The sequence below is a fragment of the Panthera tigris genome, chromosome C2 (genome assembly GCF_018350195.1).
Source record: "Panthera tigris isolate Pti1 chromosome C2, P.tigris_Pti1_mat1.1, whole genome shotgun sequence".
In the NCBI taxonomy this organism is placed as follows: domain Eukaryota; kingdom Metazoa; phylum Chordata; class Mammalia; order Carnivora; family Felidae; genus Panthera; species Panthera tigris.
In genome coordinates this window covers 112,403,805-112,418,959 of record NC_056668.1, presented here as the reverse complement: position 1 = coordinate 112,418,959, position 15,155 = coordinate 112,403,805, and the positions used below count along the sequence as shown (strand labels likewise).

At 43.2% G+C, this 15,155-nt stretch overlaps 1 protein-coding gene across 1 annotated transcript in view; it reads right to left on the bottom strand.

Annotated features, from left to right (window-relative positions):
• The window catches only part of MINDY4B (MINDY family member 4B), a 37,533-nt gene extending 26,751 nt beyond the window's left edge, over positions 1 to 10,782 (bottom strand). The window contains exons 1-3 of the mRNA XM_042956654.1: positions 10,676 to 10,782; positions 10,417 to 10,444; positions 8,597 to 8,764 (exon numbers count right to left, since the gene is read on the bottom strand). Coding sequence (XP_042812588.1) covers positions 8,597 to 8,764; positions 10,417 to 10,444; positions 10,676 to 10,782 — 303 coding nt within the window. The remainder of the gene's footprint in view (positions 1 to 8,596; positions 8,765 to 10,416; positions 10,445 to 10,675) is intronic.
• Positions 10,783 to 15,155: the final 4,373 nt, after the last annotated feature.

Genomic DNA, 15,155 nt, shown 5'->3' with positions numbered 1-15,155 from the left:
TGATTCTTCTTAGACACATTCTTCATCTAACGGCCTTAAGTAAGGTGGTGGGATTGTGGAGGTGGGCCTGTCCCCTCCCTACATCCTGGTTTACATTTTACCCTACTCCTCTGTTTGTAATTGTAAAGTCTTGTGTGAAAGGTTCACACCAGGTTCCCTTAGACTATTGTATCCTGAAGGCTCAGTGTGTTAACCTTGTGCCCTGTTGTCCCCATCTGATTTTTGTTCCTTGTGTCTGTCTCCCCTTCCATTGCCAGCCATCTCTCCTTTATGCTTTGCAGTCCGGCCTGGGCCACTGCTCTGCCCCTCTGCCTCCTGTCACTGACGATCCATGTCACGGATATCTGGGATACCCATCTGCAGCCATGACTCTGCAGTGCTTGCCTTCCCCAGCTTTGAGTCCTTCTCTCTTGCTCTAGGAAAGAGAAACAGACAGGACTCTGTTTCTAGCTTGAGTACAACATTGATTTAAATGATACTAAACAGGGGCGACCGGGTGGCTCAGTCAGTTAGCTGTCCGACTTCGGCCCATGTCATGATCTCACAGTTCATGGGCTCAAGCCCCGCATCGGGCTCTGTGCTGATGGCTCAGAGCCTGGAGTCTGCTTCGGATCGTGTGTCTCCCTCTCTCTCTGCCCCTCCCCTGCTCACGCTCTGTCTCTCTCTCTCTCTCTCCTTAAAAAATAAATGTTAAAAAGATTTTTTTTAAATGATACTAAACAATCATTCTCTGTCCTCTTGCCCCCCAATTTTTAAGGTTTTGCTGGATATCCTATAGCACGTTGAGATTGGAGAGGGTCTTCTAAGGCTTCCCAGAAGAAACAAGCCTTTATAAATCAAATACGTGAAGAAAGGGGAATCCATCCACAATCAGGGGCATAGTAATTGCTTAGCATGTGCTTGGTCCTACCTATGTGGGGTATAGATATGTAAAAAGTCTAATACCCCGCAACTGTGTACGAGATAGAATGTGTGAAGTTCCAAAGTAAAAAGTACCTTGAGAGAACAGAGGGAGGAGAATTTCTGACTAAAGAGCTCAGGAATGCTTCATGGAAGAGATACACTTGAACTAGGCTGGCCAATGGCATCTAGCATTTATTGAGTGTTTTCTATGTACCACACACTGGTCTAAGTGCTTTACATTCATTATGTTAATTTAATTATTTGAGGTAGGTACTCTTATTATCCTCCTTCCACAGGGAAGTACCCAGTGGTAGAAACTGCTGGAATTTGCATCCAAATTCCAACACTACTTCTCTGCCTCCCCAGCTTTAAGTATGCGGCATCCTTGGGGTGTCTGGGTGGCTCAGTTGGTTAAGTGTCTGAATTCTGCTCAGGTCATGATCTCACAGGCTCAAATCATGATTTCACAGTTTGTGAGTTCAAGCCCCGCGTCAGGCTCTCAGATCCTCTTTCTCCCCTCTCCCCCTCCCCTGCTCCCTCTCTCTCTCTCTCTCTCTCTCTCAAAAATACATAAACATTTAAAAACAAGTATGTGTCATCCTGTAATTGCTGTCCTTTTTGTGGGCCAATCATTATTTAATTAATATTTTTCATTAGCTTGAGCTACTCTTTTATAAATTAAAAAATACTTATTTAATAGGGACACTTCTTGTCACATCTTTAAGTGGGAATCAAAATCACTTATTTAAAAAAAATAAATCACCATATTTAAAAAAATAATGGAAATAAAACAATGTTATTGACTTATGCTAGAAACTATCACCTATGAAAGCTTTGCCTGAGCTCACATTCTATTTAATTAAGAAAGGAAGTAGGAAGTGTTAAAGAGGTGTGAACATGTGCACCACTTACAGAGTCTTTCTTCAGGGCCTGCCAGCATGAAGAAGGGCTCAGTGAAGAAGGTGACTCAGTCTATTTAATGTCACTTAATAACGTATCCCTAAAAGCAGCCATGCTCTAGCAGAGGCACACATCCCACACTCTGGGACAGACCACATAATGACCTATTTCCTATAATGGAGGGGAGGCTGGACAGAGAAGACCTGCAAACACACACACACACACACACACACACACACACACACTCACTCACTCATGCATGCACACACAGAGAGCACCCAGAGTGTCCAAGGACAGGGAGTGGTTCAAAGGAACGAGGAGACTCTGTGGCAAAAAGGAACGATCAGCCCAATTTATCCAGAGCCTAATGGTTTCTAATAAGGGCAGATGCAGGAGAGTGAGCATCTGGAAAGTTCTCCCCTTGTCAGACCAGGGTCTGGTTCCGTGGCTGGAGTTTATTTCCTGGCCACCTCTGCTCCTTCCTTGAAAGAAAAGATTGTCTCTACAAAGAAAGAGAGGCAGGTACATTTCAGTGTGAGCCCAGAAGTGCACTTGAAGACAAATGGTTTGTCCGGTGGCTCAGGGCAACAGCAAGAGAAGGAGAGGGAGTAGAAGAGCATAGAGTCGGCTCCCGGAAGACACAGACTCGATGTGTATCATGGCCAACGAGCCACCAACCCAGGCCATCCCCAGCAGAGGACTGAAAATGACATCAAGGCTGCACAGCACAGAAGAAAGACTGAGCACTCCCCACTCCTGTGTTGAGAAGCCCAGTTCTGCTCCTCGCTGACCGCATGAACTTGGACTGATTGCCCATCCTCTGTAAGACTTTATTTGCTTATCCTGAAATGGGGTCAACCCTTGCTCGGCCCACATCACGGCTATTATTGAATGGGAAGACATATGGAAAAGGGCTTTGGGAACCGTTAAGTGCTGATTAAATGCAAGGTGTTCTCCCTTTATGAACACACAACGTGTCTGCCCTGGAATGCTGTAGGGAACAGAGCCCCACCACAGATGAAAAAAGACCAGAGCCTGGCAGGAGGAGGGGAGGGGAAGCCGGGTATGAATGTGAGAGATTAAAACTGTTGAGACTAAGAAGGCTTAGAATGCAAATTCAATGAAAACAACTCTGCCAGCCAAACCAAGCTCCTGTTTTGGTTGCTGGATGTCACTTCCAACTTAGGGAGTGTCACCATCCAGATGCACCTGTGTCCGACTTAGAACAGAGAGGCGGCATTATACTAATTGGATCCAGGAAGTGGGAGGCGATAAGCACCTTAGGCACATTGATAAAACACATGCATGCCAGGGAGTTGGGAGATAAACCCCCAGAAGTCCAGGGGCTGCTGAATCAGTGAGGTTCGTAGGGGAGCACTGGGGTACCACGTTGTTCCACAAGTGAGGCGCAATTGTCGCACCGTGTTCCAAATACTACACAGGAGATACAATGCTTCTTGGCTTTCTTTGGATTTTAGAGGCAACTTAAACCAGAGTTTGATGTGCTGCTCTGACCTAATTATTGGGTAGCTTACAACGCCACCAGTTGTGAGTGGGCACAGGGTATGAAGAGGTTCTGCAACAAGTCCAGGCTTCCTTACAAGCAGTCTGACCCGCACACCCAATAGCATGGAAGAATCTGTGGCGAGCAGGGATGCTGTAGGGAGCCCCTGTCAAGACCCACTAAGACCCAAGTGAAGTCAACTGCTGACAACTATTTTCACTTGAAAAGCCGGTCCTGGACTATCTGAGGTTCCCAATAGAGACTGAATATCTGACCCTGGGTCACAAATGACTATGTGAGTTAAACTGCCCACCGTGACCCGGGCACACTCAGCAGGATTCATCGTAAAGTATAAATGATATATGTGATTAGCCTGGCTTATATTCAATAATATGCATATGTCATTGTGCTGCCTGGTAACTGGACACAAATGGTAAATGGTCCTAATAAATGACTGAAATGATCATTATTATTTAACACAAGCATGGTTTATAGTTTTTCTCTTTTCACTTTGTTAGTTTTCCAGGATTTGTAATGAATAACTCTTTCCTGATTGCTATGATGATGATAATGATGATCATTATCTCGCATGCCCACGCATACACACACACACACTCATGCACTCACACACACACATGCACATGCTCACACACACACACGCACACATACACACGCACACTCACACACACATACACCCCCGAAGACAGAGGTCCTGGATCATTCTTCCTGATGTGTTTAATTTCCTTGCCTTGACTGCCTTTTCTCTGGTCCCTGGGCTTCTATTTTCCCTGTGACAACCTTGCCCATCCTGTCCTCTCCCACCTCTGCACCTGTCCGCACCCCCAACCTGAGATAGAATAATTTTCTGAAGCTTCTTCTCTACATCATTTCTTTCCTTAGAAATTACTGGCTCATCATGGAATCAGACTTTCGAGTTAGCAAAACCTAAGAAACGTTTCTCTCCTAGCCTGTCAAATAGAGTGGTAGATTCTTGGCTTGATCATGTTCACCATGGATTCCTCAGCATCTGGTACAGTGCCGGGTGCACAACAGGCTGGCCAGAAGTAGTTGCTGAATTTAAAATTTTTTTTTTTAACGTTTATTTATTTTTGAGACAGAGCATGAACGGGGGAGGGTCACAGAGAGAGGGAGACACAGAATCTGAAACAGGCTCCAGGCTCTGAGCTGTCAGCACAGAGCCCGACGCGGGGCTCGAACCCACCGACCGCGAGATCGTGACCTGAGCCGAAGTCGGACGCTTAACCGACCAAGCCACCCAGGTGCCCCAGTAGTTGCTGAATTTTAAAACAATCTAATTCAGCCCTTTCATTTTACAATGAAAAGCTTTGGGACACAGAGCCGTTATGTGTATGTAAATGGCAGCTCCAGCACCCAAATGCAAGCCTTTCGACTTGTATGGTAAGAGTCCCAGCAGGAAACAGATGGCACGCTCAAGTCAGGATAATTAACTTGAGGAAAGTTTAAAACGGACTATTTACAAAGATATGGACGGCATGTGGGGAAACCACAGTGGCCAGCGCAGGGTCCCACAGCTAGCAACAGTATCTCCCGTAGACCTGGAGGGGCTAGGAGGGAGGAGGGGGGACCTGAAGCAGAAAGGACAGAGTCCTGGGGAAAGAGCTTCCAGAAGAGGAGAGGGATTCCGCCAGCTGTGCACAGCCTGTCTTCTTTCCCTTTCCTCCCTCCAGGCCCCCTCTAAGGCTCCCATTGTTCAAACTCAATAGGAAGCCGGAGGAGGAGGGAGCCCTGGTGAAGGAGTCCCTACAGGTCAGTCTTGGCAGAAAGCAGGTTGGGGAAGGGTGGAGTGCCTCTGAAGGAGCACCTGGATGATACCCATTGCCCTGCACTGAGATGTGGCTCTAGGGGATTGTCCAGAGCAGTGAATTAATTAGGCAAACATCTCCTGAGGTCTGACTGTTGGCCAGGCCTTAGGCTGGGGCACCAGGCTGTGCTTCCGGCTTCCAAAAAGCCACCCCACTACCTATCATCCTCCATTGGAGCTTCATTCCTCTGGGGCTCCGCCAGAATATTTTGATCTCCCGGCATTGCATTGTTTAATACCATCCTGCTGGCTGGTATTGCAAAGACACCAGGGGTTTGTTTATTGACTGCGGATAAAAGAGGCTACGGGATTGTGTTCCAGGCTGGGTTCTGGAGAAGGGCCTGGTTGGGCAGGAGGGTGGGAAACTGCCCTGGAGGGAAGGCAGGCAGTTTGGGGTAAGGGCGGGGAGGTGCTGGGGGAAGAGCAGAGGGGAGGAGGATGCTTACCTTCTCCACAACCTTACCTGGGCCGGGAGCCTTGGCCGGCATTCGCACACACGGTAAGATGTTAGGTTGGGGGAAGGCAGAAAGCTGCAGTGTGGGAAATGGGGCAACAAAGGGTGAGAAATAAAAGAGCTGGGGAGGGAGAAGGTTCGTAGGGTGCTCCACCCACCCCCTCCTTTCTCAGCAGAATCCCAGCAAGGAGTGAGTGTGCTCAAGTCAGGAAATCCCATGCATCCCTACCCTCAACAGGGAGGGAAAGGAGAATGGCAGAATGACAACAAAAGGCATTCTCAAGTGAGTATTAGGATTCAGTAGCTCTGATAATTTGCCAGGCAGCTGCACGGCTGAAACGTCCTCGATTAGAATTGGTCAGGCTTCCAAATCGCCCCCCTGGAATCCACGTGTTCAGAATCCCAAGGCTCAGCATCTCGAAATCCCAGGGTGTGTTTAATTAATGCTACTGCTATTTAAAGGACACACTATCATCTGGCCCACATAATGGGAATAAATTCAAATTTTTTTTTTTTTTTTTAAGAAGAAAATCGATTATCTCCACTTCTGGGACTTCCTTAACACTCCATCGACTCGGGTTCAGGCTACAGTGGTCTGATTCTTTTGTCCCCCAGGCTCTTCCAGAGGGAGAGAATTACCTTGGAAAAGTTATGGGGGAGGTCTGCAATCACACCACGTTTGTGTTGGTAGAGAAGTCTCAGACCGAGACTCTCTTGCTTCCACAGTATAAAGAGAAACCAGAAGATTTTGGAAACATCTGCGAATGCTTTTTTTTTTTTTTCCCTGTTTTTAAAATTTCTATGTGAGTTTTTAAAAATAGATTGCACATTCACATGGTTCAAAATCCAGAGAGTACAAAAAGGTATGCTGAGGGAAAACTCCCTCCCACCGTGTCTCCTGCCCTACTCTTTCCTGGCTCTGTTACATTATCTGAAGCCTTCTAGAATTTCTGTAAGCCTATATGGGCAAATGCCAATATGCCATCATAGTTTTGTCTTGTATTCATAGACAAGGTGGCCTACTGTCCCACTGTGTATAAATTCTAAAATGACCGTAGAAATTCATTACAGAGCCAGTAATACATTTTTATTAAAGATTGTTTGTTAAAAACATTATCTCATCCATTAAAATACAGGTAGTCACTCTAACGTCTGGTGCTATAGTCCACTCTAGGCAGAATCACCACGGAGGCTGGAGACTCTAACAGGATTACGTATTCATTACCTGTCTTCATTCCCTGAAATGTGAGCCATTCACTAGATACATGAGACACAAGTTAAGGCACTGTCCAGGGGCTGTGAGGCCAATGACCCGGTGCAGCATCTCATGAGAGCCCTTCTGACCTATCTTCCTGTGACATCTGGCATTTGAGCAAAAGAGGGAAGGTGGATTGAGGCAGAGAGATTTGTGATGAGAAAGAACAGTGGGCCCCTAAGTACATTTATACTGCAAATATGACAGGAAAGAGAGTCGCTCTATGAAGCCTGTGAGGAAACGCATGATAAAAAAGAACGCGGGACCCTGTATTGGATGATGTCCCATCTGAGGACCTTAAGGGAAGGCTATATTCAGCGTTGGAAATACTACAGCCAGAGCCAACTTAAAAAGCAGACGGAGGGGCGCCTGGGTGGCTCAGTTGGTTGAGCATCCGACTTCGGCTCAGGTCATGATCTCGCGGTCTGTGAGTTCGAGCCCTGCGTCGGGTTCTGTGCTGACAGCTGAGTCTGGAGGCTGCTTCGGATTCTGTGTCTCCCTCTCTCTTTCTGCCCCTCCCCCACTCATGCTCTGTCTCTCTGTCAAAAATAAATAAACATTAAAGAAAAAAAAAAAAAAGAAAGAAAGCAGACGGAGACCGTGTGGTTTCCCCAGAAGGGGTTCCAGTCCCCACTCATCCCTCTCAGGGACCCTGTGTGCAGTGCACAGACTGTGGAACCGGATGTACAGGACGGGCCTAACTGTAGGACAAGTGTTGTTGGTCCTCGCCCGTGTGACCAAGCTAGTCTTTGGTGGTTTCTGCAAGGTTGCCCCGGTGTAGGGTGGCATGTCCTCAGGAAGGAAGTGCTTCTTCCAATTCTTGTTCTTAGGGTCCCCAGGAAAAGTCTCTGCGTGAGGCTCCAGAATGTAGTGTGGAGTTTGAAGGGACAGGGTAAATGTGGGAAAACGGTCCTGAGAAGCCGTGAGTTTCACTACGACTGAAAGAATTATCTTGGGTGCAATCTAACTGAAGGAATCTCTCACCCTAGCTGGTACTTTTCCCCTGGCTTGATACATGCCTTAGCTTCCCCAGTGCCCAATCACGCCTCTTTGACCTTGACAGCTGGGCCTTTGGACATTTGCCAAGGCATTGCCTCCAGCCTTGTCCTGTTTGACCCAATGAGATGCTGCTAGTTTGCCTCCTAGCTGGGTCTGTGCCTCGGCTGGTGGGGGTCTTTGCTCCGACTCATCAGGTTTGGAACTAAGCAAATGGTCCCTGGGATCGGTAGCTTCCAGATCCTTAGGTTCTTTTCAAACCTGGATGTTATTTGGCAGCCCCAGAAAACATTTCTTCCTGAGATCAGCTCCTTGCCCAGGCCCAGGCCCAGCACAGGGCTTCACCTCCCTCCCTCCTGCCCATGCACAGACAGGGTCCTGCCTTACACAGCTGCATGGCTTTATGCATGGTTGTTTATACCACTCGTCACCTGCCCTACCCCACACTATAGAGTGACTTATTTGAAATTAACTCCCTCACTACCTCAAATTTAATTGTCACACAAAGGAAGTGAATAGAGAGACTCTCAGAGTTGGGGAGGAAAAGACTGTAACATCACCAGTGTCCTTGAAAAACACCATAAATAAGTCATTTTAATTATATTCTCCCTTTACCAATAACAACCGTGTGTAGTCTTATCTTCAATAATACTGTCACATGACAGGAGATAAGATTCCCCAGCCTTGTTGTTGGGGGAAGATTACGTTTCCTTTCATGTTTAATTGACAAGCTATACTTACCGTGGCCATTGCCAGGGAGATAGGAGAGCCGCCTGATTTTGAAGAGATGATAGAGGGTTTGGGGATAGAACAAAGGCTACTGGATGGCAAATGTCCTTGTCCCCTGGGCTGAGGTATCCCTGTTGCATTTTCAGTTTCATCAGCTGATACATGGTTGCCGTCATGATTCTGTGTAAAATGCCACCACCAAAAAACAAAGCAAACAGAGCTGGTGACGACCTGTTTCCCCTCTCTTCTCTCTTTCTCTCTGAAAAATCAGTGTTCAGAAAATATTGTGTCCCTTTGAAAGACATCTGAAAATGGTGATAAATAGCAATAAAAGAGGAAGGAAAATCCCAGTGTCTGTGTCAAAGGGGTTTCTCACAAGTTTTATGTGGCTGGGAGAGGTTAAATGTAACTATGGAAACATAATTAATGCTATCAAGACCTTGACTTGAAATTATGTTTAGAGAAAAGTGTAAATGTCACTGTCTCTTATTTCGAGAAGACAACATTTTATAAACATTGAGTCTTTCCAGTCTATACGCGATGTTTCTCATTGTGTTTTTAACTGGCCAATAAAGGAAGTCAGGCTACCTCCTGATAATTCTCTCAGATTCCTGCTCCCTAAGAAGTGAGTATAATCTTTTTTTTTTTTTTCTTTAAAAAAATCCATCCCCTCCCTTTAAGGAAAAAAAAAATCTACTTTTTCTTTTCTTGACTGATTCTTACGGCATTTAAATATGTTAGAATCAACCCTTCTTCCAGTTTACTTAACTTCTATACTGATGTCATGAAACAAATCTGCCCTGTTGGTAGCTAAAACATGAAGGAAACTGCCTTCTTAGTTTTCTGGATTCCTAGAGGCAAAGATGCTCTCTTATCTCAGAAACACAGCATCCCAATGGCAGACTACTATTGGGATATGATGCATTTTGTAAATCAAACAGAAAATCTTTACATTTGTGGCAATGGGTTTCCCTCACCCTGTATAAAGCGTAACTTGACATTTATAATTTTTTTTCCCTTCAAAGATTGTTTTATCTTTTGAATATTCTATTCTCCCAAATGGTAGCTATTTCCATTTAATGCTTCCAGGACTAAAATGGAAGCATTATCTCCCTGATTCTAATTTAGACTATGGTTAAGAAAGTTTTAGCACAAATAAGGCTTTTGATTACAGGTCACTTGTAGGAAGATGATTTAGCGTTACTGTTAAAATATTAATAATTCAGTTGTTTGATCATATCATATATTAGTGATGCGAAAATCACCCTAATATTTTGTGCCGTGTTTGTTCAGAGACTGAATTAATATCTGAAATACCAAGTTCATTACCTTCTAACCTTTTCAGGTTACATGAGATATCTTTCATCTTATAATGTATAACAGATTTTAAAATACCTTGTAACACCTGAATTCGGTCACCTTTCCCTTATTTGAAAATGATGAAGGAAAACAGTTTTTCAGAAGCGGAATAAAGATGATGGTACTTTCAAAATCACTTTTCTTCGCGAACACTGAAGCATTTGGCTATCAGAACCTAGTGTTATTTCACAAGTTTAAGAACTCTAGATTCTAATATTACTTTTTTCTAAAATAATAACCATATGGTGCTCTTAGTGATGAAAAGTACTCTTAAAAGTAGGAAGGGATTTTCATGAAAAAAGAAAGCATGAGAAAAGATTTCAAAGGGCTTTCTAGTTTTATGTGTTCACACATTAAATGCTGGGTGCCTGAGTGACATTCTGTGAGTAAAATAAATGCAGATTATGCTGTTAATGTGATTGTTTGAAGAAGCAACGAGAGGAAAACACACTGGCTTTGAGAAAAGTAATTACCTGAGGAGTTGCATTATTGGTTCCCAACCTGTAAATGAAAGAGAAAACATCAAGGAAATTACTCTTACTCAACCCACAAACCTCTTCAAACCCAACCTTGCTAGGGCAGTGTCTCTCTACAAATGGTTATACCCGAAGCATCTTAAATGTAAACCCATAATGGAGACTTCTCATGTAGCACAACATAAAAGCTGATTGCTTGCTTACACACCAGAAATCCCTCTGGTTCTAGAGAAACGAGAAAACAAGAACATCTTACCCGCGATAACTAAAGATCTCCCGCCATTTGTCAAGAAATGAAATTTTCCTAGTTATCTCCTCTAAATCCAGCTCCCGGGAGCTTTGTTCCTGGTCCGAGACTTGCATAGTCCCTTGGGTAATGCAGGGAACTGAAGAAGGGAGTTGTTTCCTTGGGAGACAGAGGTCTGGCAGAGGGGACGAAAGACGCTGGCTCTGCGGACGACGAGCTGAAAAGCTCTGCCTCTTCGGACCATCGAGGTCACACCACACGGATGCTGCTCTGGGCTCTCTGTAAGCCCCTGCCATCAGATCACGATTAAACTTTCATTAGAGGTGGAATACTTTGTGTATTGCTCTCTGTACAGATGCTGTGAACGTTTAATCTGAGACACACGCTTATAAACAAAAGGATTGCAATTACTTTTTCTGTATCAAAGCAATTGGGATAATTTAGTTGACGAAGGATACCATCCTGGTGAAATGTGATAGTACTTTGTGCTGTCGTGCTTCTGTGGAAGTGTTTGTGGTACAGAAATACTTAGCCAAGGGCTGGGTAAGAGCCGTTCTGCTGATTATCTAAAAACCATATTAACTACTGTTGGATAATATGCAGGCCAAGGAAGAAACTGTCCAACAGATGTTTGGCATAGGGCTTAGTACGCAGAAGTCTTGCACACAGTTTGAAAAAGGGCCGGTTTGCTTCGTTGCAGGGACAAGTCTAAAATTATGTCACGTGCTATTGGCTATATGAAATGTAGCTGCAATAAATAATAGAGAATGTCCATTGTTGTGATGGTGAATCTTTTGTGTCATCTTGTTGGGCTATGGAACCCAGCCTAACATCAATCTGGTCCAACACCAATCTAGGTGTTGCTTTGAAGTTATTTTTTTTTGTTTTTTTCGATGTGATTAACATTTACATGGTAGATTTTGAGTCAAGTGGATTATCCTCCAAAATGTGGTTGAACCTCAACCAATCAGCTGCAAGGCCTGAAGAGAAAAGACTGTGAGGTCTCCGGAGGAAGAAGGAATTCTGCCTCTAAAAAGCCTTCAGACTCAAGACTGAAGCATCAACTCTTCTCTGGGTCTCCATCCCGCTGGCCTGCCTTGCACGTTTTAGACTTGCCAGTCTTTTGTGAGCCAGTTCCCTAAAAGGAAGGTCTCTCCTCTCTCTCTCTCTCTCTCTCTCTCTCTGGAGAACCCTGAGTAATAGTGTTTATCAAAAACAAACACTGGTTACCAGTAAAAGTGTTTTTGGCTCCTCTGATTTGGTTGAATATCAAAATTGAATCTCAGGAGGTCATTTTTCTCTCTGAACATTTCTGACCACGAGTTTTGTAAAATCCCGAGAATGTGAAGGGGTCAAGGCAAAGAGGCTATTTGGATTTATTATGATTTGAGTAGTCAGGGCTGAGGGAATATATATATAATATATAATATATTATATATATTTTATATATATATTTTTTATATATTATATATATATATATATATAATATATATATATATATATATTATATATAAAATATTGCAAAGACCTCGAAACATAGCAAGTCACTAACGAAACCAGAGGTGGATTTAGGTGTCCACTGTTTTGCTTTGCTTTGGAAGTCTCTGCCTCTGGTTTCTTTAACTTTTGGTGGTTGCTTAACCATTTAATATTCCCAAGTCCCATAAGCTTCCATTGGATTTCGTATTTTTATTGTAAACATAAGAGGCATAAATAATTCCTTTCTTATTTCCCTTCTCTAGCCATAAATGCTTTTTTTTTAAAGCCTTACTGTTCCCTTCTTTATAATTTTATAGTTTTAGTGGTAGCATCAGTATTTAATATTTATTAGGCACTCCCAGTATAGAAAAAAAAAAGAAATTATGTGATCCTTGCTCTCAAATAATGATGAGAAATGTCTTGGAATTTTTTATTTAGAAAGTCACATTAAAAAGTAAATTCTGGATCTGCCATTTAACTTGTTTAATAACCCCAAACCAAGAAAGGAGAGTAGCTGCCTTTTTCTTAAGAATCATTATTAAATCTGTGTATTTTTGTCTGTGGCTATGTCCTACTTTACAGAAAATTCTGTCGGTGAATAGACAGCTTACCAATAAACTGTTCTGTTGGGTTTCATAAACATATATTGGGTATTTCCTATGTGCCAGGCACTTGGAAAGGCCAAGGTAAATAACATGAGGTTCCTGCTCTCTCCAGTGGTGGAAACAGACATATTGAGAGAGGAAAATGCTATGAGAACAGAGGTTCAGCGGGCAGTACATTCACAGGAGATGGACAAGACAGTGGAGTGGTTACGAGCATGGCCTCTGGGCCCCAACTGCTTAGTTTTGAGTCATGGTTTCACCTCTTGCTATCTGTATGACTTTAGACAAGTTATTTAACTTTGCTGTACCTCAGTTTATTCATCTGTGAAGTCGGGATACTTTCATATCTTTACCATATTAAGACTTCTAATCTATGAAAATAGTATACTACTCCACTTATTTAGACCTTATTTCTCTTCCCATTGTTTAATTCCCAAAAGTGGAATGCCTGAATCCAATGCTATGATCATTTGATTGATTGATTGATTGATTGATTTATAAGTTTATTTTTTTTGAGAGAGAAAGCATGCGTGCATGAACAGGGGAGTGGCAGAGAGAGAGAGAGAGAGAGAGAGAGAGAGAGAGGGAGAGAGAGAGAGAGAGAGAGAGAGAGAGAGAGAATCCCAAGCAGGCTCTGTGCTACAGAGGCTTGACATGAGGCTTGATCCCATGAAACATGAGATCATGACATGAGCTGAAATCAAGAGTCAGACACTGAACCCACTGAGCCACTCGGGCACCCCAAATGGCATGGTCATTTTAAAGACTTTAGATACATATTCCAACTTTCATCGTTGTTTGTAAGCGTCCCTTGCTCAACCTCTCTTATTCCTTTAATTCTCAAGTTGGAATTCATGGTTCTACTCTTTTTAATAAAGAAAGTGCTGCCTTTACTTCCTTACCATTCTCTCCATTTTCAGTTGGATACTGATTAGGGCTCTATGGATAGAAAGGGCTGGCCTCTGGAATATACCAAGAGTCAAGAATGTGATTCAACCACATCCAGAGGAAGCCACCACTCTCTTGGGCATTGTATCAAGACTTAGAGCAGGAGGCCTGGGTGTAAGAAATGAAGTACAAAGAAAAAATGGGACTGGGGGATCCTGGGCCAGGCTGGAGGGACAGGGCAGGGGAGGGGTACAGAAATATGTGGAATCTGGGATTGTCCTTTTCTACAGTCTTATGCCTTTTTCCCTACCTCATGGCATGTGAAATCACCCAAAACTCCTGTTCCAAGACTTTCCCCACTGCAGCAAAGGATTGGGGCTGAATACAGAGTCTCAGGCAGCAAGAGGTCTGCAGCAGCAAAAGGAAGGAGTAAGAGCAAAGCAAGGATAGTTGGGGAGAAGGAGGGTTTTGCAGCCATGTGGTGGGGGCAGTGGGTGATGGTGGAGGGTCCAAAATCACTCATCTGTGAAGGAAGTATACTACATAAATGCAGAAACCTGTGGTCTGAATCCATTTGTATTCTTTGTGGATAATTTAAAAAAATAATACCAATGATTTCATGAGAGAGGCTAGTATCTCTTCCAAACATAGACATCAGTATGTAAAAATTTAGTGTTATTAACATTGGCTGTAGTTTCCCAGAAAGCTATGACTGATCAATCAGCCTTATAGTCAAATTTGAAAATGCTGGGCTTGCAAAGGTTTTGACTAGCTGGCAAAATTATTCCCAGACTTTCTTCTTGCTGTTTTCTTATGATGATTCATAGACAGAAATCTAGAAATAAACTTTTAGAACCTTTCAATTTTTTTTTAAAGCAAAATCTCTTTAGTGTTTAATTAACCTTACCCCTGAAAAGCTCTTCCTTAGGATTAAGTTAAATCCTTTATGCTTTAATTATCATTCATTCTCTTTAGTTCTACTTTCTGTGAAGATGGAAATTTCCTGATTGCATTCCTTCCTAAAAGAACTCTGCCAATCCATAGAAACTAGAAGATGGCTGATATATTCTTTTTTTGTTCTTCGGTAGTGTAGTGAGGAGGAGAGGGTGTCAGGCTCAGGGTCAAGTTCTAAGGCCTCCCCCATGACTTCATAACTTTGGAAAAGTTAGTCAGTCTCTCTGAGCTTCATGTGCTGTGGCTCCTTTGACTCACTTCATGGAATCATAATGAATATGACTTATGTGAAAACTCCTAATCTTTAACCAATGTTTTCTTACTTCCTATATGTTAAAAATTCTCCTTACAGCCTACAGAATGGGAGAAGATATTTGCAAATGACATACCTGATAAAGAATTAGTCTCCAAAATCTATAAAAAACTTATCAAACTCAACACCCCCAAAACAAATAATCCAGTTAAGAAATGGGCAGAAGACATGAATAGACATTTTTTCCAAAGAAAACATCCAGATGGCTAATAGACACATGAAAAGATGCTCAACATCACTCATCATCAGG